This window comes from Eurytemora carolleeae, unplaced genomic scaffold (genome assembly GCF_000591075.1).
Source record: "Eurytemora carolleeae unplaced genomic scaffold, Eaff_2.0 scaffold1420, whole genome shotgun sequence".
In the NCBI taxonomy this organism is placed as follows: Eukaryota; Metazoa; Arthropoda; class Copepoda; order Calanoida; family Temoridae; genus Eurytemora; species Eurytemora carolleeae.
In genome coordinates, this window is record NW_019397426.1 from 39,105 (window position 1) to 65,531 (window position 26,427).

Sequence of the window (26,427 nt, forward strand, 5' to 3'; positions counted from 1 at the left end):
GGGGTGCCTATGCCATCTAGTCTTTAGATTCGGACTCCCCGGCCCCACCCTTTATAGGGTTAAGTCTGTAGTTTCTTCAGTGGATAAGGAATTCAACTCCTAAATTTTCCTATACTTAGCAGGAATTTAACACAAATGCTGTGCATGCCCTGGTCGCAAAAAGAGAATTAGTGAGACCATGCACTTAGGGTTAGTAAATATAGAACATTATAATTTCAAACAATGAAATTATATTAATATAAATATCTAATATTTTTGCTTTCGTTGAATGGGATTGGAGAAAATATTTGGAGAATATCTCTTCTCTCTCTCTTTTTGAAAACCAAGGGACGCTCTGAGGTTTGAATAGTTCTCATAGAACCATTGAACAAATAGGAGATCAGATCCATCCCAGTATACTTTATTACACATTATTCAGAGGAGACCAGATCCATCCCTGGATACTTTAGTAAACATTATTCAGAGGAGATCAGATCCATCCTAGGATAGTTTATTACACATTATTCAGAGGAGATAAGATCCATCCTTGGATACTTTAGTAAACCTTATTCAGAGGAGATCAGATCCATCCCAGGATACTTTAGTAAACCTTATTCAGAGGAGATCAGATCCATCGTAGGATACTTCAGTAAACCATATTCAGAGAAGATCAGATCCATCCCAGGATACTTCAGTAAACCTTATTCAGAGGAGATCAGATCCATCCCACGATACTTCAGTAAACCTTATTCGGAGGAGATCAGATCCGTCCTAGGATACTTTAGTAAACCTTATTCGGAGGAGATCAGATCCATCCTAGGTTACTTCAGTAAACCTTATTCGGAGGAGATCAGATCCATCCTAGGATACTTCAGTAAACCTTATTCAGAGGAGATCAGATCCATCCCAGGATACTGCAGTAAACCTTATTCAGAGGAGATCAGATCCATCCTAGGATACTTCAGTAAACCTTATTCAGAGGAGATCAGATGCATCCCAGGATACTGCAGTAAACCTTATTCAGAAAGGATCAGATCCATCCTAGGCTACTTCAGTAAACCTTATTCAGAGGAGATCAGATCCATCCCAGGATACTTCAGTAAATTTTATTCAGAGGAGATCAGATCCATCCCAGGATACTGCAGTAAACCTGATTCAGAGGAGAGGATGGCTTTAAGAAGAAGTAAAAAACCAACATGGGTTGAGGAATGGTTTATATTCGAATGCGATTCAAAAGGAAAGTACATGATCTAGTTTTATTGTACAGTTTGTTGTATTACTACATAGTTGTATTGGTTTTAAAATAACTTACTTACAACATACAAAAGGTAGAACATACAAAAGGTAAAACATACAAAAGGTAGAACATAAAAAAGGTAGAATCACAAAAGGTAGTACATACAAAAGGTAGAACATACAAGATGTAGAACATACAGAAGGTAGAACATACAAAAGGTAGAACATAGAAAAGGTAGTACATAAAAAAGGTAGAATCACAAAAGGTATAATCATAAAAGGTAGAATCAGAAAAGGTAAAGCTACAGAAGGTAGAACGATCATTCTACCTTTCAACCGTTCAACCTTTTGTATGAAATACCTCTGCAGTACTTTGTAAATTCAACAAATAACTTTAAAACTCTTCAGAATAAAAATGCTCGATGATTCTCTGCTGAAAGGTGGTTTTATTGTTATTCTTGATATGTCACTGGCTCTAGTTAGTGTTATCGCTAACCTAGTGATCATAACATCAATCAGGTGACCAGAGCTGGGAAACTTAGAATACGTCGTTGATCCCGATCGCCTAATCTGAATATCCAAAGTGAACACATTTAATTTTCTGCTTAATTCGCTCTTTTTCTCTGCTTTAAGACATCTCAACCAGATTCCAACTAATGAGAGTTCTCTTATTGAATGGCGGGAAAAATTTTAAATTTCCCAGCTTCTGATTGGCTGTTCAGGTTTATGAATACGCCACTCTATTCGTTGAAATTAATAAAAAGAGAAGATCAAGCATTAAACTCAATATCTACAATTTAAAAGTTTACATTGAACTAATTGGGGGGGGGGGGGGGTAGTTCCAAAAGTTGTTCTCTAGGAAATTACCCATGGTATCCTAGTGTATATATATAATTAAACCTATTACTAGAGAGTGGGATGGATTGGTGAATATAACTTACAGTATCCTGGTCGCAAACCTTTGCTTTTCAAACCTCGTCAGCGCTGTACTCGTCAAGGTCTGAATTTTCATGTTTTTTTACTCACCCCTCTCAACCCCAATAAAATAAGAATTAAAGGAAAATATATTGGTTGGGTGAGAAAATATATTGGTTGGATGAGAAAATATATTGGTTGGATGAGAAAATATATTGGTTGGATGAGAAAATATATTGGTTGGATGAGAAAATATATTGGTTGGATGAGAAAAAGGAAAAGAAAATGAAGATAGAAAGTAAAAATAAAACTCCCAATGGAATAGCTAGGTTTAAATGCTGATCTTGAAATTTAAAATAAGATTAATTTCTAACATTTTCTAGTTTTTACTTGTTCCCTGTTACTCAGTTTAGATTAAAGATGACAGTTGGTTTCATACTACAAACAGATTGTTGGATCAGTCTCCTTTCATTTCCTCACACCCCCCCCCTCTTCCTTAACTCTTTTCTAGATCCTCTCATCCCCAGCCCCCCCCTTCAACCACTTTTCCTAATTCCTTACTTTCCCCCTTTTCAACTTAGGCCGGAAGAATTTCCCTTTTCTCCTATTCCTCTCCATTTTCTTCCCGCTTTTATCACTTTTGTTTTCCGCTTTGTCCCAAGTCATTTTTGCCTTTAACTACTCCTTTTTTTGCCTTACCAATCCATTTTCCCATCCCATTTTTCCCTTACCAATCCATTTTTCCATTCCATTTTTATTTGTATCCCATTTCCTTTCTCCCCCACCCTTCCATTCCACCTTTTTCTCCTTTACCTATTCTGTTTAATGTTCCCTCGACCCCCTTTACACATTTTTTACTTTCTTCCTTTTCTTCCTTTTCTTCCTTTTCTTCCTTCTCCGTGCCTCTGCAATTTGCAGATTAAAAACAAAATCCAGAATTTATCAACAATTTGTTAAAAGTTCTAGACCCAAAAATAATAAAAATATGAAACAAACTTTGCAAATATTTTACCGCCAGCAGGGCAACAACTGGTATTAGCAGAAAAGATATTTCATAAAAAAATTGAGTCTTTGCCACAAACTCTGATTTTTTAATCTCTTTTTTATTTCAAACTATGAGTTCTGTTAAATTAAATAACCTTTGAAATCTCAAATGTTTAGGCATCAGGTTGCACAGAAATAGGCATTTGCATATTTAATTTTGTGGCTAAGACTCAATTCCTTTGTTGGTTAAATGCATATGTTCTTGGCTGCAAACTACTCAATATCTATTCCTAAATTTGATATTTCTAAATTTTAAAACTTTAAAACCATTTTAAACAGATTCTAGCTGGAGAAACTCCCGGGGAATTCTATATTTGGAATTCATCTTTTTAGAAACTATTTTTTCATCGGAGGAGGGAGAAGGTTGGGGTCAAAGGAAAATAATGAGATTCATGTGAGGATAAACCATATCAATCAAACAGTTATGAAAGGAATTGAGTCTTTGCCACAATATCAAAGATTTTCGAATCCCAGTATCTTTGCAACTCAACCTCTGAGACCTTATATATGTCAAACTACTCAAACTACTAATTCTGTTGGATCAAATAACCTAAGTTTGAAATATCAAAGATTTACACCATCAGGTTGCAAGGATATAGAGATTACAAAACTCAATTATAATTTTTTTGTAGCACTGAAGATAAACTTTTAAAACCGCTAAAATCTTGTTCAAAATTTTCTAGTTTAGAAGAAATGTTTGCAATATTCAGAATTTTATATTTTAGTTCACAGTGCGCTTACAAACATTATTTGGTCTCAGCTGGGAACTTTAGAATGGTGGATATCGAGATCAATGCTTGATCCACTCTTTTTCTTAATCTCGAGACTAACCTTATCTTGTACTTGTATCCTTAAAAGGGTATAACATTCAACCAATCATAGTCGCGTATCAGAAGCCAGGAAATTTGAAATTTTGCGCGCCAATTAAGATTAATAAAGGAAACCGGGGGGACTCTCTTATTTTGAAAACCCGGTTTTTGATTTTTTTGTACTATTTCCAAAAAAGAGTGGTTAAGCAAGAAATTAAAAGTGTCCACATTGGATATTCGGATTAAGCAGTCGGAATTAATTAGGTATCCCATTCTTAAGTTCCCAGTAACCAGCTGAAAAAAACCAGCATTGAATGTCATCAGAGCCTTATTTTTTTAACCGGGTTTCGTTTCTTAGACATTCAAAAGAAATTGAGTTTCTGCGACATCTCTGATTTTCAAATTCCTCTATATTTGCAACCCATGTCAAAGACTGTGGAGAGTTCAATTACGAAATCTTATTATAAAATAATTAAGGTTTACACCATCAGGTTGAAAAAATACAGGGATTAGAAAATTATATTTTTTTCGGTAAAGACTCAATTCCTGTAATCTTAAAATTTCCGGCCTACCACGATAATGCACAAATCATTTTCATAACAAATAATTCACAATTAAAATTTTGCCAACCCTTTGATGTTAATTCAAAACAACCAATTTTTAAAAATAAACAATTTGTTGACAAATCTGTCAAGGTGTTTGCACTATAGATTAAAAAAGTTGGTTGAAAGTTGCAGACTCCATGGCAGCAATTACTCTGAAAAAAACAGGACAAGTACAAAAACAGAAAATGGTTTTTTTTTGGGACAAAATTTCAGGGTGAATAAGGGTATCAATGCTGTCAAATAAAAGATAAGTTGAAATAGTCGTTACTTGAAAATCTATTTAATCTCTTTGTACACTTTTCATTTAAAAATTTACAAGAGAGAAAAAATTGAATTGAATTTAAAATCTTGATTTTCTTTTCATGCCAATAGATTTTAAATTGAGTCGTTTAAAATGTATACAACAATTTCAATCAACAGAGTGAAAAGTAAGGGGGGGGGGCAACCCATACAATAAAATACAAATAGAATAATATATTGAATAGAGAGTTGAAAGGTGTAGATGTAGATGAATATCGAATATCTGAAAAAGATAAAAAAAATTTTGTTCGTATGATCGAACTATCATTTCGTGTTCACAAGAACTTTGTTAGAAATTTTGAACAGAATTTTGGGATATTTCACAAATTTGTTCCAAAAAAAATAAGTTCGCAATTTTTAGCAAAATGTTTATGAATTTGCAACCTCCCTCTCACTAGCCTTTAACCCTCTGTTTTGTTCTGCATTACTCTCTGAAGTCTTGTATAGTCTCCTGGAGACAATCACCACCCTTTCTTTGTTTCAGTTTCATTTGGCCCTACCCCCTTCCTGGTGGGTGCAAGAAGACCTTGGCCACCATTTTTGCATAAGGCAAATAGATAAAATTGTAAATCAAATGACTATGGTTGAGAGAGATGATAGGGGAAGGGGGGGACTATTATAGAAGAAGGGTTGGTTGGAGAGAAACTACAGTAGAAATTACTTTTTATTAAAGATGATAATGTATTGTGCAAACAAGGAGTTTATCTTGCAAGCAATGGATAAATTATACATACAATACAGTGGTGCCCCACAGCCTGATGATCCATCTTTCAAATAAAAAATCCATGAAATATTTTGATCATAGGAAAATACTATGTGAATTATCAAAATTATCAAAATGAATTGCTTTTATTCTCCACGGACACTAGAGGAACAAAATGCATCTATTCTTGTTTGCAAACAGAGCCCATAGAGAACTGGTTTCAATATGTACGCAGAAAATACGCAACAACAATTAACTTTCTTTGCCTTATTACCTTGTTCTGCTCAGGCGCTGACATTTGTTTATTCTTTCCAGAAACTGCAGTAGACTTTACTTGTGAATAAAGCTAACTCTAAATTTTATAACACCTGTAAGCAGAGATACTGTAAACCCGGAAAGAATATAAATAAACTAAACTGTTGGAAAACATATTTTGCTTTTAAGAAATCTAGAAACATATATCTCTATATTCTGATATACTAAACTGTAGTTGGAAAACATATTTTGCTTTTAAGAAATCTAGAAACATATATCTCTATATTCTGATAAACTAAACTGTAGTTGGAAAACATAGTTGTTTTTTTTTATGTAATAGCTAGAATTAGAACTATGCTTTTTCTTAGTTTTCCTCAAATATCTCAATAATTTGAGGATTTTTGGTATGGTGCGGGCCATAAAGAAGGCTCTAAATTTAACTGGAAAAATTCTTATTTTGTGACTGTTGAGTAATAACGCATTTTTGAATGGCACCAATCAATCAAAGATTTTTTTAGGCGAAAAATTGGATTTTTCTGAATAAAAAACTTGGAAATAAGATAAAATAAATAAGATGTATTAGATCAGCTCAAATGAAACCTTTATGCATCATAGCTAAAAAAAAGATTCTTTTTTTACATTTACCAATAATCTTTAATGTATGAGCTGAACCAAATGTTGTCAGTTCGGCTAATCAAAACTATATGATGGCCACAGGCTAACAGGACTTCAATTTGCGATTTTTTTTCTGTAAATATCTGAACAAAGACAGTAAAAAAGGGGTAGCAGAGCCCTTTTTCAATTTTAGGTTTTAAAGTTCCCTTTCTATAGGACTTTTCATAAAAGGTCGGATAAATTTTCCTATTTAACTCCAAAACCCTGGGAGCAACTCCAAAACCCTGGGAGCACTCCAAAACTCTGGGACTAGCCACCCCTTACTCGTGTGAGTGTGATGTGAGAGATTTGTTGATGGTTTCTTCAATTTTGAAAATACAGCAGGGTTGGCCTTGCTTCAATACTATTCCTATGAGACCTAGAAAATATCTTTTCAAGAAAATAATAGCAAACTAAAAGTAAAATATGATATACATAGCTATATAATTCAAATAAATATAACAATAATACCCATTTAAGAGTTATTTGAAAATAGACACTAAAAAACGGTCTCGTATTTACCTAATAAAAATATTTGATGTTTTTCCCAAAAATGAGAATTCACTGATATAGTCGATATCTGTTGTACGGAACGGTTACGCAGTTGCTTCTAACTCTACGACCACAGATGTCGTATTCTGCTCAATTCAATCTTTTGGACACAGGTAGCAGTTATATATAAGATATAGGGTTACCCACAAAAGATGAGACTGTAAAGACGACGCGTGCAACTATAAAATATGACGATTTGAAGCTTAGATTTTTGTTTCTGCACTCAATTGAGTATTTTGATGGTTTACTATATGATTAAGCACAGAAAAAACCCAGTTTTGCCTGCAAAAAACTCTGAATGCAAGAAAATATGGACTAAACAAATTCCGTAAAAGCGTCTCTGAAGTCTCATCCTTTGTGGGTAACCCTGTTCATAGAAAAAACGAGATTAAATTAAAATTAATTCTTCTGTTCGATGGTGTACACCTATAAACACTTTAAGTGTACAGTTCACATTGTTGTAAGATGTGCATCCATTGTATTACATGTACAAAGGAGAAAGGTTAGAACATTAAAAAAGAGAGAACTTGAATTGCTAGTCAAAAAAATAAACCTTGTGTGTTTGTACGTTTTAACGAGAACGACAACAGAAGTGGAAAAGCTTAAAGTGAAAAAAGTAATTTTGGATAAAAAAAATAACAAAGATAAAGATATATATATTTTTCATTAGGGTAACCCTAGCCGTCTACCCCTGGACACTGTTCTGTATGAGCTGGGTTCTCTTCTTCCATGTACATAACATACATAACAAAAAACAGGTAAATAATCATGTATACAACTGTATATGTGTACAGTTGCTGGGTTCTCTTCTTCCATGTACATAACATACACAACAAAAAACAGGTAAATAATCATGTATACAACTGCATATATGTACATGTGCTGGGTTCTCTTCTTCCATGTACATAACATACACAACAAAAAACAGGTAAATAATCATGTATACAACTGTACATGTGTACATGTGCTGGTTCTCTTCCATGTACATAACACAATAAAATAAGGTAAATTATCATGTATACAACTGTACATGTGTACATGTGCTGGTTCTCCTCCATGTACATAACACAATAAAATAAGGTAAATTATCATGTATACAACTGTACATGTGTACATGTGCTGGTTCTCTTCCATGTACATAACACAATAAAATAAGGTAAATTATCATTTACATATACAGTAAGAACCAGAAAACTGTGGCATTAATGTCGCTTTTACTCTTCTTTTCACTAATTTTCGAAAAAATCAATTGTAATTTGCGAATGTTGCAGATGATATACAGTGAAAAATAGAAAGTAGTAGTAAGTAAGTAATTATTTATTTATGAAACAAAAACATACAACATCAAGTGTTTCAGGAGAATATATTTAAAAACCTCAAAATATAGAGGTTGTGGGAATATTTCCACCAATTCTGAAAAATATTAAAAAATAGAAATCATAGGAAAAGGAAAGTTACATGTGTATTGTTGACATTATATATTATATATTATTATAAACTGGTGGAGGATTGTTATAGTATTTTTAGAAATAAAAATGATAGAAATACAAAATAATAAACTTTTAGCCTCAAGTTTTGACTTAAAATAGCCTAAGAAACAGGAGAAACAATAAATATGCAGTGTTAACAGACCCATTTCCCTTAATAATGAATTTTATAAGTTACTAGTAAATCCTTTTTCTTTGTAAAAACATCAATACACCTAATTATTGCATTAATGTCGTCTTCCTGTTCCATTGCTTTTGGGTTATCACTGTATATAATTCTAAAATAAATAGGGCACTTCTTATAGTTGCAAATTACACAATTGTGATAAAAAACGACGAGAATTCCATTGTTTTCTGGTACTCACCGTATCATTTACTAAAACAAAAAACGGGGGAAAAGACCTTTTAATGAATTTTGAAAATTATTAGTACTAATTTTATGTTGTAAGCCTTGTCAGTTATGTTATGTTAGTTATTAGTTAAGTTATTTTAAAGAATGATTAATCTGGAATTAAGAAAGTTTGAAAATAAAAAAACTTTCATTTTATATTTAAATCAATTTCCCATTTTGTAATCAGCTAAATCTGTATTTTAAATTTAAACTTTAACATTTGTAATGTGTAAAGCTGAATTGTTTAAAATTTAAAAAAAAGTATTTTTTTTTTTTTAACATATAAAATATGATCTTATTTGTCAGTACAGTACTCAATATGCATATTGATATAAAATGTATTATTATATCAGGAAGATACAGTGATGAAACAAAAGTATAATCAAATACTATTATTTTGCAACATTTATTATTCTGATATTTTATCTGTGTTTTTCCTCAAATATACCACGCATATATAATAAAATAATATCAGTATATTATAATTTACTAAATATTAATTGTATCATGTTGATTAAAAAGAGCTAAAAGGTTCTATTTTACCTTTTTATAAATGATCAAATTAAATTAAACTGTTTGACCAGATTGACTGAATTTTTTTGAGGGAACCCATGGCCTCCCGTAGTGTTATTAATCGTTTTAGATCCTTTCTATCAAAAAAATTCAATAAAACTTCAAACTGTTTTATATTAAACTTTATTTTTATTAAACTTAGCAATATATTTATCCTAAAAGAATAAAAAAGTCCAAAAACGATCTTTTCATCACGTTTGTTTTTGCATCGTTTTTGGATGGCTTTTTGCATCTTGACTATGAAAAAAATAAAGACAAACGACCGATAAACGATCCAACTGAACCCATGGGTACCGGGTANCTCCGATCGAAGTGACATAGGCTAAAAGGTTTTAAACTTTTTGAAATTCCACGAGCAACGCCGGGCACTGTAATATCAAAATTTACTCTAGATTCTCTAGTTTCCTGTAAAATCTAGTTTTACTCTGGATTCCCTAGTTTTCTGTAATATCTAGTTTTAATCTAGATCCTCCAGTTTCCTGTAATATCTATTTTTACTCTAGATTCTCTGTAGTTTCCTACAATATCTAGTTTTACTCTAGTTTCTCTAGTTTCCTGTAATATCTAGTTTTACTCTAAATTCTTCAGGTTCCTGTAATATCTATTTTTACTCTAGATTCTCCAGTTTCCTGGAATATCTATTTTTACTCTTGATTCTCCAGTTTCCTGTAATATCTATTTTTCGTTAGATCCTCTAGTTTCACGTAATATTTGGTTTTACTCTAGATTTTTTCAGTTTCCTGTAATATCTATTTTTACTTTAGATCCTCTAGTTTCATGTAATTTATAATTTTTCTCTAGATCCTCTAGTTTCATGTAATATTTGGTTTTAATCTAGATTCTCTAGTTTCATGTAATATCTAGTTTTACTCTAGATTCTCTAGTTTCCTGTAAACTCTAGTTTTACTCTAGATTCTTATAGTTTCCTCTAATATTTAATTTTATTCTAGATTCTCTAGTTTCCCGTAAAATCTAGTTTTACTCTAGATCCTCTAGTTTCATGTAATATTTGGTTTTAATCTAGATTCTCTAGTTTCATGTAATATCTAGTTTTACTCTAGATTCTCTAGTTTCCTGTAAACTCTAATTTTAATATTTAATTTTATTCTAGATTCTCTAGTTTCCTGTAAAATCTAGTTTTAATCTAGATCCTCTAGTTTCATGAGTTATTTGGTTTTAATCTAGATTCTCTAGTTTCCTGTAATATCTAGGTTAAGAACAATGTTTGTATGTTTATTTGTCGGGGAAAGAACTTTTTATTGACACATTTACATAGTTTAACCCTATTCCCGCTGGGGGGGGGGTCAATTTGACCCCCCCCTGTAGTTTTTTTTAAATAACTCAAAAAGTATTGGTCTGAGGCTGTTGAAATTTTCTGACTTTTCTTACATACCCAAAGCCCTCCCTTTAGGCCTAAAACCGGGCTTTAATACTAACTGCCTGAGTCCTCAGGCACACTGCCTGAATGACTGCTTTTGCCTGTAGCAAACTAAATCTTTGTTTTGACCCACTTTACTTGTCAGATTTTGATAAAATTTAGCTATTTGGAAAGCCTATGACATAAGGAAACGGATTGCACAAGTTTTGCGAAAAAAAAATTGCAAATTTTTTGCAAACAACCTGTCAAAGGAAATTTGCACATTTTTAGTTTTTCTTGATTAAAAATCAGGTTATTTAAAATTTTGCAAAAATTTTTGCATATTGAAAATGGCATGGTCAAGGGCTTTTCAAAAATGTATAATTTGTCATTTTTTGGACAAATTTTTTTTTGCAAACATTTTTACTATAAAACTGGATTTTGCGATAAAAAATTCAATTTTCGCAAATTTGCAAATTTTTTTGCAGATTCTAAAAGTAGAGCACATTTGTCATATTTGGACATAAAACATGGGATTTAGAGGGGGGGGTCAAATTGACCCCCCCCCAGCGTATCCTGGTTTTCAAGTACCCCAGCGGAGATAGGGTTAACATATAAAGTACAATTACACAACATTTCCAGCTGGTGGGAGAAATACAAGAATCAAACATTGTATTAGTTTTTCCAATAGGAAACCTAACTCATAGAAATAAATCCAATAAATATACTGTATATTGTCCAATAGGAAACCTAACTCATAGAAATAAATCCAATAAATATACTGTAAATTGCGTCTATTTTCTCCTCCTATTTATGTTCAATGTATAAAATAGTTTAGAAAAATCAAATAATAATAACTTACAAACGTTCTGAAGCAAAAATAAAACAAGACTTAAGGGAAGAATTGCTCGCTGGATTCTTCTTAATAACTTAACACTGAATACTAACGCCAGAATTCATTAGAGTACGTATCATGCATTTTGCCACTAAGGATGAGACTTCCAAGACAATTGTACTGAATTATTTTGATCCGTTTTTTGCATTTAGAGTTCCTTGTATTTCAAAAATGGCTTAATTCTGTACTTAATCATTTATTTAACCATTAATTACTTAATTGAATGCAGAAACCAAAAATTCAAGCTTCAATTCGTCATATTTTTATAGTTTTGGGTCGTCTTTACATCAGATCTCTAGAAGAAACTTAATTTTAAAATTTTGTTTTAAGAATTCAAGAAATAAAATTATCATATTCACTTAAAACTAATTGTATCATATATGCCAAGGTAATAAGGTAAGGAAAGTTAATTGCTGTTGTGTATTTTCTGCGTACCATACTGAAACAAGTTCTCTCTGGGTGCTGTTTGTAAACAAGAATAGGTGCATTAGTGTTCTTCCAGTATCCGAGGAAGATAAAAGCATTTCATTTTGAAAACTTTGATAATATCTGAAATATGGAATATACTGCCGACTAATATATATTATCTTAAAAAATGGAATATATATCCGACTAATAAATATTATCTAAAATATGGAATATATTGCCGACTAATATATATTATCTAAAATATGGAATATATTGCCGCCTAATATATAATATCTAGAATATGGAATATATATCCGACTAATATATATTATCTAAAATATGGAATATATTGCCGACTAATATATAATATCTAGAATATGGAATATATATCCGACTAATAAATATTATCTAAAATATGGAATATATTGCCGACTAATATATATTATCTAAAATATGGAATATATTGCCGACTAATATATAATATCTAGAATATAGAATATATATCCGACTAATATATATTATCTAAAATATGGAATATATTGCCGACTAATATATAATATCTAGAATATGGAATATATATCCGACTAATATATAATATCTGAAATATGGAATATATTGCCAAATAATATATATCATCTAAAATATGGAATATATAGCCGACTAATATATATTATCTAAAATATGGAATATATATCGGACTAATATATATTATCTAAAATATGGAGTGTATTGCCGACTAATATATAATATCTAAAATATGGAATATATATCCGACTAATATATGCTATCTAAAATATGGAATATATTGCCAACTAATATATATTATCTAAAATATGGAATATATAGCCGACTAATATATAATATCTAAAATATGGAATATATAGCCGACTAATATATAATATCTAAAATATGAATATATATTCATAATACATAGTATATGGAATATATATAGCCAACTAATATATAATATCTAAAATATGGAATATATAGCCGACTAATATATAACACATAGAATATGGAATATATTGCCGACTAATATATAATATCTAAAATCTAAAAAATATTGCCGACTAATATACATAATATCTAAAATAATGAATATATTGTCGACTAATATATAATACATAGAATATGGAATATATAGCAGACTAGTATATAATACATAGAATATGGAATATATATATCCGACTTATATAATATACATAGAATACGGAATATATTGCCGACTAATATATAACACATAGAATATGGAATATATATAGCCGACTAATATATAATATCTAGAATATGGAATATATAGCCGACTTTTATATAATACATAGAATACGGAATATATTTCCGACTAATATATAGTACATAGAATATGGAATATATATAGCCGACTTATATATAATACATAGAATACAGAATATATTGCCGACTAATATATAATACATAGAATATGGAATATATATAGCCGACTAATATGTTATATCTAGAATATGGAATATATATAGCCAACTTATATATAATACATAGAATACGGAATATATTGCCGACTAATATATAATACATAGAATATGGAATATATATAGGCGACTAATATATAATACATAGAATATGGAATATATATAGCCGACTAATATATAATACATAAAATATGGAATATATAGCAGACTAATATATAATACAGAGAATATGGAATATATATAGCCGATTAACATATAATACATAGAATATGAAATATATATAGCCGACTAATATATAATACAGAGAATATGGAATATATATAGCCGACTAATATATAATACATAGAATATGGAATATATATAGCCGACTAATATATAATACATAGAATATGGAATATATATAGCCGATTAACATATAATACATAGAATATGAAATATATATAGCAGACTAATATATAATATGAAAATCTGGAATATTCTGACTAGAATAGAATTTGGCAGTTTCTTTGTCCTTTTCTTTCTTAAAGAAAAGATGTGATTCAACAAACCGTAAAATTTAGCATCTTTGCATTTCTCATTTAATTAATTATATCTATATAACAATATTTAATTATATCTAACTATATTTAATTATGTTTAATCCTTTATAATTATACAGTTCTTAATTGTCTCGTGGTCATAAAACGGGGTTTAACAATTATAGTATACATTTTTACTCCTGAAAAATTCCAGTTTCTTAATTTATTTTATATGTTTTCTTCGCAGAGTTGGGCCTTAAAGGCTGAAGATTAGATTAAAGGCACTTTAAAAAACTTATGTGTTCTTGATGTTGTTGTAAAAAAATAATTAGCTTTAATAGTTTAAAAACCAACTAATTAAGTTAAATGGGTCAGTGGACACTGCATAATTTCGGCGTTAAATACTCTTTGGAGCGAGCAGGGGAAACAAAAAATAAGGGCAAAAATTTATATTAAAAAAAAATATTTTAAATATTGTTCAAGCAACCCCTTTTTGATGTAACTTCTATACCCCCTGTATGAATAGTATTTAAGTTGATATCTATATTTTTTATTTGTAAGATAGAACCCTGAATACTGAATCTTTAATACTGAACCCTGAATACTAAAAACTGTATACTGAACCCTGAACCCTGAACCCTGAACCCTGAACCTTGAACCCTAAATACTGAACCCTGAATATTGAACCCAGAACCTTAAACCTTAAATACTGAACCCTGAAAACTGAACCCAGGATACTGAACCCTGAACCTTGAATCCTAAATACTAAACCCTGAATACTGAACCCTGAATACTGAACCTTGAACCGTAAATACTGAACCCTGAACCTGAACCCTGAATACTGAACCCTGAACCTTGAATCCTAAATACCAAACCCTGAATACTGAACCCTGAATACTGAACCTTGAACCTTGAATCCTAAATACTGAACCCTGAATACTGAACCCAGAATACTGAACCCTGAACCTTGAATCCTAAATACTAAACCCTGAATACTGAACCCTGAATACTGAACCTTGAACCTTGAATCCTAAATACTAAACCCTGAATACTGAACCTTGAACCTTAAATACTAAATACAAAACCTTTAAGTGATCTTAAGAAGTAAAGTTCATTTTCATTTATAAAAATGTACAAATATATCTTTATCATTGAATTGTGAACTTTGAACCCAGTTTTGGGTGTTACCGGGAGAATAGGGTGGTTGAGATGTTTTCTTTTGTTAAAGGATAGCAGAAAACTAGAGGGTTAAAGAATACTTGGAATAAAGCTGTTATTATGCTTTCCTCTTTTTCTAAAATGTTTCGAAATGGACAAGAGGAAAGGAAAATTATGAAAGAAAAATAACCCCCTATTCTGGGGCTGTAGACGACATTATATGTGACCTTCAAGTTATGAATGGCATGTCCGATTCAGAAATGACTTGAATACTGAACCCCGAATACTGAACCCTGAATACTGAACCCTGAACCCTGAACCCCGAATACTGAACCCTGAATACTGATCCCTGAACACTGAACCCTGAACACTGAGCCCTTACTACTGAAACCTTAATACTGAACCCGCAATACTGAATACTGAACCCTAAATACTGAACCCTGAATACTGAACCATGAACCCTGAACCCTGAATACTGAACCTTGAATACTGATCCCTGAAAACTGAACCCTGAACACTTATCCCTTACTACTGAACCCTTAATACTGAACCCGCAATACTGAATACTGAACCCTAAATACTGAACCCTGAATTCTGAACCCTGCCTGAATAATTAACTCTGAATACTGAACCCGGAATAATGAACTCTGAATACTGAACCTTGAATACTGAACCCTGAAAACTGAACCCTGAACCCTGAACCCTGAACCCTGAACCCTGAACCCTGAACACTGCACCCTGAATACTGAACCCTGAACCCTGAAAAATGAACCCTGAATACTGAAACCTTAATACTGAACCCTGAATAATGAACCCTGAATACTAAACCCTGAATACTGAACCCATAATACTGAACCTAAATACTAAACCCTGAACCCTGAATACTGAACCCTGAACCCTGAATAATTAACCCTGAACCCTGAACCCTGTTCCCTGAACCCTGAACCCTGAATACTGAACCCTGAATTCTGAACCCTGAACCCTGAACCCTGAACCCTGAACCCTGAACCCTGAACCCTGCTCCCTGCTCCTTGAACTCTGAAGAAGAAACTAAGGAAGTTACATGAAAATACGTCTTCAGTCCTTTTAAAATCATGATTTTTAGAGGATTCCTGATAGAGATCCCTTGACTAACCTGGAGGATGAGATGGCACAGGAAGATCAGGTTTTTTATGAAAAAAAACCTCATATATATATATAAAATATTGTATGACTGGCAAGGAGTAGTTGAATTAAAATTTGCTAGTTAAACTATGTTTTTAGAGCAATTTCAGCTGTAGATATATCATTTAATCTTCTGATCGATCATTGATAATAATCATAATTTATACTTTTTCATAAATACTAAATTTTTCATTTTTAGGTTGACAATGCGGAGGGAAAGGTATTCAACATTTTTATTCGTTTTTTTTGTAATTTGAGACATTTTATATGTTTTCATCTTTTGGTTGTACATTTTTTTTGCATTTTTTCCCAATACAAATTTTTTTTAAACCCGCCAGCAACGACGAAATTTTATTTTCATCTAACAAAGATAATTCGAACTGTGGTTACTAATTTTGTGAGAGGTTTAAAATTTACAATGCCTGAACTCAATATACTCAGAAAAAAATGTAAACGTTTTAAACAAGTGAAATTTCTATATTGCAATTTTAGCTGTAGGATATATTATTTAATCTTCTAATCAAACAATGATAATAATCATTATATTTTATACTTTTCATAAATATTACATTGTTTATTTTTATGTTGACAATGCCGAGGGAAAGGTATTTAAATATGTTACTCGTGTTTTTTGTAATTTTGCTAAAATTTAAAATTTACACGTCTGAACTTCATATCCACAGCTGTTGTTGTAATTTCAAGTCACACTCTATGTCAAGAGGTCCATCCTCGAACTACAACTTTAAACCTTTATTAAAATTAATTTGGGAAAATAAGGCTCGGGTCTAAGCTGTCGTTGGGCTTGAGCCTACAGATTCAAGCTGCATCTTATTTTCCACAGAGTTGAGTAAAAAAAAGTTTAATATTTATTATATTTGGCGGATTTTCCTTGTAGGAATTGGTGCATTCCGGGTCGGTTTTATTTTAATTGGGCCTAAAAGTCGAGCCGAAGAGTTTGCAGCTGTCAATCACGTGACACACGCTGTCGTCAGAGTTGGGTTGAAGATTAGGTATTAAAGTCGGGTTTAAGGAATTGAGACTCGAGCCGAAGTATTTAAATCGCGGGCTCAGATTAATAATGTGAACAATATTTTTAGCTTGAAAATTTCTATAAGAATTTCTCTTATTGATTTTGTACCAAGAAATCGACAATTCAATTTTATAGAGAAGCCACGATTGAAGCTTTTTAAGTTACCGTTCTGAATCGGTGACTACTAGAAGGCCACTTAAAATTACGTGAACAGTCCTTTTAATGCGTCCAATGTTGTTCCTGTTTGTAGGCTGGAATCCTGGAAAAGGGATTGTTGACTGGAATATGGATTGCAGGATTAGGATATGGTCTACTCTCAGATTCTTGTGAACTAAGAGAAAAACCATTCTCAACATCAGGTTTTACTCATAGAATCTAGGGTTAACTTCAAAGAATGAGAACAAATAAAGACGACTAAACAGGTCGTTTCATTATTAGTTCTTGAATTTATGGTTTATCATACTAATGTTATATCTTTTAAACAAATTGTACAGGGATACCCACAAAGGTTGAGACTTCAGGACTACTAACAAAACGTATTTAAATCTTTTCTCATTTGCATTCATAGATGTCTGCAGCTGTAAACTTTTTCTTGTTGGTTGACAAATGATCTAGTAGAGGGTGTCCCAATAAGCATGGGAATTCAGCGACGAATTTGATATCGTCTTTGTTACGAATTAGCATTGTAGTACCTGATTTCAAAAGCCATAATATTATTGTGTCCGCTAGAGTTTATTTTGTGTAAAACGGTAAATGGCTGTAAAGATGTATTTATAATGTCTTCGCAAGATGAACAGTGAAGACGGACAAGTTTACTCTGTTTGTAACTGTAATTTTCTTGTTTTACTAAGTATGCAGTCAAAACATAAACAAACAAATTGTAAACATAGCAGACAAAAATCTTACGGATTACAGCTTACTCAGAAGGTATACTAAAGCAAAGAATTATTTAAAAAGACGACATCGAATTCGTCACTAAATTCCCATGTTTATTGGGACACCCTGTATATCACGAGAAGCTATGTTTAGGGTTTAAAAAAACTATATTTAACATTTAGATCGTTGTTTTTTAAGAGTTTTATGTCGTCATTAATTGTTGCATCCATTGACGGTAACTCTTTATTATTTACAGACATCGCCATCATGAATAACCTTTCTCAAATAGAAGTTTAGTTCTATTCTTAACTATGTTTCACGGACATGTAATAAATTTTAACTCAAATGTCTATTTGAACGTGTCGTATATAATATACATTTTGATTGTCTGTTTCTTTTTGTGGCAACTCATGAACTCGAGGAAGTTTTATGACCGGTCCAAATTGAAAAGTTCTGTCTAAAGACTGTCAAATTTTTAAAATCCATTAACGTTAATTGAAAAATCTGCAAAATTTAGAGTTTTAAATTACTTAGAAAAAATGGTGGTTTGGATAGGAGCATTCTAAATGTTAAAACATGAAACCTTGTGTAGAATATAAAAACCTTGATTATAAATAGTTTTCAACATTTTTATGGTTGGTGTATTATCTACAAAATGTCCAACTTTTTAGTGGAATGTTTTTTACAAAAAGGGCGCCTCAGTTTTTTGGAGGTATGAAAACTCAGCTTTTTTCTATCTGAATGCAAACTAGCTTAAAGACTGGTCTTTTGTTTATGTTTCTCCCAGAATGAGCAGAACATAAAAAAATGGGTTTACTATTGCATTTTTTTCTGTTGGGCAATTTCATGTTTTCACCTTTCCTTGACTGTGAAGGTTGCATTTTCAAATATTTCTCAAAACTCAATTTCCTCTTCATATAACTTCTAATTTCTTCATCTTCTCTCCTCTTCTCACTTTAACCCATACTTTCAATTTTGTCTAAAACACAATTTCCTTGCTTAAAAATCAATCGGAAATTGATTCGACAGTTTTCGTATACAAATCAGATTAGACTTTCAGGAACCCCGTCTTTCCCAACATCAGATTTGAAGTGAATATAATTATTATAATCTCAATTTTTAATAATTCAACTGGATAAGAAGGCTTTTATTATCTTCATCAATTTAACAGAGTTTCTTCAACGTTCTCTACAAAAAGAAGTGAGGTGCAAAATAAAAGTTGTTGAACCCTATTCCTGGGATTTATAAAATATAGTCTGCCTTTCTTCGATTTGATATTAACAGGGACAAAATGTTTCGTTGAAATTTTCATCAAAAGATAAAACGAAACAAATATCCAACCATTTTTATGTTTGTAATTTTTTTAGAAGATAAAAAATTTGATACATGATTTGCATAAAAGATGATATTTAAGATATATATAAAATCGTATATCTAACTCAATTTTGAAGGTAAAGAACCTGCCGAGCCACATTTTAGAAATCCCAGGATTAGAGAAATATATAGTTACGATTAATATAAGATTTTCAGTATCATCATAAGCTTTCAAAGTTGAACCAGTTTTCATGTTTTTGGCACACCTACAAGAGCTTGATAAGTCTCTCAAGACTAATCCTAAAATGTTCTTTAATGCATGGTATTATAATACTTTATTTACTACAAATACAAAGAAACAGACAACAAGGTTATTCTGATAAAGAATAAATTACAGGTTTAAAACCAGTTCTAGATAAATTAAATTTAACTAAGAAATGTTTAATGCTGGCATCTAATATTATCAAGTTTCATTGGAAAGATTTTAGTTGTTTTGAAACATGGGGTACAACTGTAAACACTGCAATCACAGGTACATGGTTTGAACCATGGGGTACAACTGTAAACACTGCAATCACAGGTACATGGTTTGAACCATGGGGTACAACTGTAAACACTGCAATTACAGGTACATGGTTTGAACCATGGGGTACAACTGTAAACACTGCAATCACAGGTACATGGTTTGCTTTGTGTAGTGTATACTCGTACCAGCCCGTCTAGTGTACCCAGTCTGTGGTTGCTCAGAGCGTTTTGCAGAGAACTGTTTATAATTCAAGGTTAGGAGGAAGGTGTATTTTTATTGGTTTTTATAGGTTTAAAGATGTATCAGGGTTGGACTAAAATAGATTCATTTTCGGAGATTTTCAAGATAATTTTCGGAGATTTATAATTTTGGGAGAATTTCGTCAGAAATGAATAGCTAAGTTACCCTCTGTATCCATATCCTAATCCATATCCTGATCCATATCCTGATCCATATCCTGATCCATATCCTGATCCATATCCTGAACCATATCCAGATCCATATCCAGATCCATATCCATATCCAGATCCATATCCAGATCCATATCCAGACCCATATCCAGATCCATATCCACTGTTTCCGTAATAACTGTTATATCCGTTCATACTGGTGTATCCATCATTATAGCTTGGATATCTATTATACCGATCATAACCACCATATCCATCATAATAGCTGTCTCTGTTTCCATAATAGCTTCCTCCGTAACCGCTTTCATATCCACCATAACCATTACCATAGTAACTCCCTCTATGGTGCCCACATGAGACCTGGAAAATACTAACTAGGAGTAGGAGGAGAGCAGGGTTCATGTTGCTTGGAAGATCTTGATTAAACTGAACCTTGTAGAATTGGGATGGAGAAGGAAAGAGAAGAGTAATTATAAAGAAGACTGTAGGATAATTATAAGATTATAGTTTATACAGAAAGACAAGATGTCAGACAAAGAAAACGATTTCAACCAATTATATTTTCTAAGACGTCTATTGTTCTTTTAAAAGAATTGGTAGTAAACATAGAGTAACTGTAAATAGCATTGCAACAAATGCAAAACTTAAATTTAGGAATTTAAACTTTATCTCCGATTTCTAAGTTTTTGTTTTTTAAAAGGAGTCCAAAGGAATTGAGTCTTTGACACAAACTCTGATTTTCTAATCACTATATCTTTGGAACCAAATGTTACAGACCTTAGATATTTCAAACTATAAATTCTGACAAATCAAATAATCAGAGCTTGAAATATCAAAGGTTTACAACATCGGGTTCTAAAGATATTGGGGTCTTAATATTAAATTTTGTTACAAAGACTCAATTCCTTTGCTCCGTTTTAAAAATTTTTATTATTTATATAATTCCCCGTTAACTCCCAATATCCTTACATCTTACTTACAATATCTTTCACCTTTTTAACAAACAATATCTTCACTTTTTAACATACAATATCTTTCATTTTTAACTTACAATATCTTACACTTTTTATATTACAATATCCTTCATTTTTATCTTACAATATCTTTCACATTTTATCTTACAATATCTTTCACTTTTTATCTTACAATGTCCTTCATTTTTATCTAACAAATCTTTCACTTTTATCTTTCAATATTCTTCATTTTTATTTTACAATATCTTTCACTTTTTATCTTGCAATATTCTTCATTTTTATCATACAAAATCTTTCACTTTTATCTTACAATATCCTTCATTTTTATTTAACAATATCTTTTACTTTTTATCTTGCAATATTCTTCATTTTTATCTAATAAAAATCTTTCACTTTTATTTACAATATCTTTCACTTTTTATTTTAAAATTTCTTCCACTTTTTATCTAACAAAATCTTTCACTTTTATCTTACAATTTATCTTTTACTTTTATTTTATAATATCTTTCACCTTTGTCTTACAATATCCTTCAATTTTAACTTACAATATCTTTCCTTTTATCTTACAATATCCCTGATTTTTATCTTACAATATCTTTTTTAATATCTTATAAAATCCTTCATTGTTATCTTACAATATCTTTCACATATTTTACAATATCCCTCATTTTTATCTTACAATATCTTTCACTTTTATGTTACATTATCATTCATTTTTACCTTACACTATCCTTCACCTTTATATTACAATATTCTTTATCTTCATCTCACAATATTCTTCATCTTTATCTTACAATATCCATCATCTTCATCTTACAATATCCTTCACCGTTATCCTACAATATCCTAAACCTTCATCTTACAATATACTTCACTTTTATCTTACATTATCTTTCACCTCTATTTTACAATATCCTTATTTTTTCTCTTACAATATCTTTCACTTTTACCTTACAATATCCTTAACCTTTACCTTACAATATCCTTAATCTTTACCTTACAATATCTTTCTCCTTTATCTTACAATATCCTTAACCTTTACCTTACAATATCCTTAATCTTTACCTTTCAATATCCTTCTCCTTTCTATTACAATATCATTTGTCTTTACCTTACAATATCTTTAACCTTTACCTTACAATATCATTAACCTTTATCTTACAATATCCTTCATTTTTCTCTTATACAGTGAAACCCTTAATCACGAATACATCGGAAGAATTTATCAAATGTCGTCTTGACAATTTTCAATGAATTTTATACTATATTACGTAAATTTCAGTATTTGCGAAAATAAATAAATAGCCATCAATATGCGAGAACAATAATATCATTATCCTACATTATCAATGATTTAAATAAAAAGAAGGAAACAGACAAAAACTTCCAAATCTGGCATACGACTTTTCAAATGAACCTCAAATTATTTTGTAGACAGCACCATTCAAGTTCGGATTTCCGATTTTAACATATTATTATCTAGGTTGGGTTTCATCAGTATTCCTTTTCCTAGTTCCGGTATTCCTGGGTCCTATACTGGCGCTCTTAGTTACATTTATACTTACATTTACTCAGGTAAACTAGCATTCCTGGGTCCTATACTGGTCTTAGTCTCATTTATACTTACATTTACTCAGGTAAACTAGCATTCCTGGGTCCTATACTGGCGCTCTTAGTCTCATTTATACTTAACTTTACTCAGGTAAACTAGTATCTCTGGATCCTATACTGGCGCTCTTAGTCTCATTTATACTTACATTTACTCAGGTAAACTAGCATTCCTGGGTCCTATACTGGCGCTCTTAGTCTCATTTATACTTAACTTTACTCAGGTAAACTAGTATCTCTGGATCCTATACTGGCGCTCTTAGTCTCATTTAAACTTAACTCTACTCAGGTAAACTAGTATCCCTGGATCCTATACTGGAGCTCTTAGTCTCATTTATACTTAACTTTACTCAGGTAAACTAGTATCCCTGGATCCTATACTGGAGCTCTTAGTCTCATTTATACTTAACTTTACTCAGGTAAACTAGTATCCCTGGATCCTATACTGGAGCTCTTAGTCTCATTTATACTTAACTTTACTCAGGTAAACTAGTATCCCTGGTTCCTATACTGGAGCGCTTAGTCTCATTTAAACTTAACTTTACTCAGGTAAACTATATAATAACAAGATGCAAATTGCACACATTATTCGCAAATCAATAAATCTGCTAAATTTATTTATTCGGTGATTGATTTTTAATTTGATAAAAAAAGTCTTTTCCTTGTGTGCTAAAAGACTACATTTTGTGTTTAATAAAGACAACGTTTTTCCTTGTTTTATCAAAAAAAATCTTGTTTCAAAAAATTATTTTTTAAATACAACATTCTTATTTGCTTGATAAAGAAAATTTTTCCTCGTTTAAAAAGAAAAAGATTTTTCTAACTGTTTTTTTTTTTAATTTTTCTTGTTTTTCTTTTTTTCGATAAAAACAAGGTGTTTCTTGTTTAAAATAAAAAATTACTTACCTTGTTTTATGAACACAAGATTTTTTCTTGTTTCTTTATCACTAGATTTGTCCTTGTATGATTAAAACAATATTTTCCCTTGTCAAAGAAATGCGAGATTGTTTCTTTGTTGGAGTAAAATTATTCTCGGTTCAATAAATACAAGATTTTTCCTTGTTTCATGAAGATATAATTTTTCCGTGTTAAACAAATGCAATTTTTTTCATTGTTTGAAAAGAACAAGATTTTTACCAGTTAAATAAATAATAAAAATATTTCTTAGTTGATAAAAAAGAACTTTTCCTTGTTTTGTACATTTTTCCTCTAGAGACCGGAGGTAGAAAGGATTGATGAGGCTAATTATCCTGCTGTCCCTAGAAATCAACCTCCTGGGACCAATCCAAGATCTTCTTTCAGCAGGAACCAATTCTTGATTACATCCCCCCACTACCCCATCCCCCCTTAGAGGTCACCTAAACCAATTTACGTAATGGCTGAAAGGATCGCTTTCGTTGTTCATTTACATTCATCCCGTCAGATGCTTATTACACTGGTGTCTTTTACAAATATACATTTACTAAGCATATTATAGACATATTATAGACAGAACATATCATAGACAGGACATTTTATGACAAGAACATTTTATAGACAGGACATTTTATGAACAGAACATTTCATAGACAGGACATTTTATGACAAGAACATTTTATAGACAGGACATTTTATGAACAGAACCTTTCATAGACAGGATATTTTATGAACAGAACATTTCATAGACAGGACATTTTATGAACAGAACCTTTCATAGACAGGATATTTTATGACAAGAACATTTTATAGACAGGACATTTTATGAACAGAATCTTTCAAAGACAGGACATTTATGAACAGGAAATATCATAAACAGGACATTTTATGAACAGAACATTTAAGAGACAGGACATTTTAAGGACAGGAAATATCATAGACAGGACATTTTATGAGCAGAATATTTCATAGACAGGACATGTTATGGACAGGAAATGTCATAGACAGGACATTTTATGAGCAGAATATTTCATAGACAGGACATTTTATGAACAGAATATTTCATAGACAGGACAATAGATCCAGATTCCAGGCTGCTAAAGAAAGTTGCTTCATTTTTCTAAGCTAGGCCGATTTTAAAGTCCTTTGATTTTACCACACTCTAACATATACTTTTTTTGCAGTCCTTTAAGTGTACATTTTAGAACTATGAAGAACTTTATTTAGTTTAAGTTTTAAACTGTAGCTTGCATTAAAAATGCTACATTTTTTCCCTTGGAACCCTAAATATTACTATACACCATGCTCAGCAGTCAAAATATGTTATACTTGTTTCGAAGCTTTGTTTTAAATGGTTCTCCATATATTCATAGTTTTATTTTAATCAAAAACGGTTCCAGGGACCAAGCTGAGGAATCAAGCAAACACATTGAAAACCAGGAACAGTCAGGAACTCTTGTCTTGATGGAACAGTTTGAGAGTCTGGAACCAGAGTTAAAGGATTATAAGAACGACCCTAATGCATTTAAAATAGAAAATATTCATTCTAAACTAGAAGTTTTTAAAACTCCTCAGGACAATACTCCGGAGAATATGACAGCAGATTTTGAATATCGGATAGTTATAAATGCATGTTTGGATGCTAGAATACAGGACGATTCGTCAAACATTGATTCCGCACACAGAATAAAAAATCCATTTTCATCCAACATAACCTGTCTAACTCTACTCAACATTATCCTTCTGTTAATATTCCTGGCTGGAAAGGTTGGTTCAGAATTAATAAATATGCGTATTCTATATTATGTTCTTCTCAAATGTATTGTTGGAACGAGCCACCATCTTCTCTCTCCGCTTGCACTGCTCTACAGCTATGTGGAACTCAGAAACGCCGCAAAAGTCGTGTTTATGCGCGGCGGCACTGTTCAAAACAAGTCTAAGGAGATGGCACTTTCTGAGCTCAAGAAAGAACTTGGAATAATATCACGTGACTCGTAATAAAAGAGTTCATTAATATTAATAAACATTGTTTAATAATTTTTTTTTATGATGATACTTTACAGAGATCTAGTCAGCTAAGAAATGTATGCATTCAACTTTAAGACCTTGGCAACTCACATAACTCAAAATTTTTCGGAAAAAATGTCGACATTTATTATTTTGGAAAATGCACCAATTAAAACAAAAAAAAATCCGCAAAAATTTGCAATTTTAAATGGTGACTTTCAGAGTAATAGTTAACTTCTAAAATTGTTAATAGGAAGGGGGGCTCAAATCTCCTTAAATCTCTATATATAAATATATAAACATAATTCACTTGTAT

General features: G+C 31.4%; 1 protein-coding gene across 1 annotated transcript; it reads left to right on the plus strand.

Moving 5' to 3' along the window:
* Window positions 1-1,542: 1,542 nt before the first annotated feature.
* Window positions 1,543-26,187, plus strand: LOC111714230 (uncharacterized). Its single transcript, XM_023489292.1, has 10 exons — window positions 1,543-1,734; window positions 2,126-2,213; window positions 7,074-7,165; window positions 7,723-7,810; window positions 16,393-16,452; window positions 16,651-16,671; window positions 17,732-17,840; window positions 23,065-23,156; window positions 24,403-24,494; window positions 25,505-26,187. The coding sequence occupies exons 1-10, from the start codon at window positions 1,631-1,633 to the stop codon at window positions 26,100-26,102; spliced, it is 1,344 nt and encodes a 447-aa protein (XP_023345060.1). The 5' UTR covers window positions 1,543-1,630; the 3' UTR covers window positions 26,103-26,187.
* The last annotated feature ends 240 nt before the right edge of the window (window positions 26,188-26,427 follow it).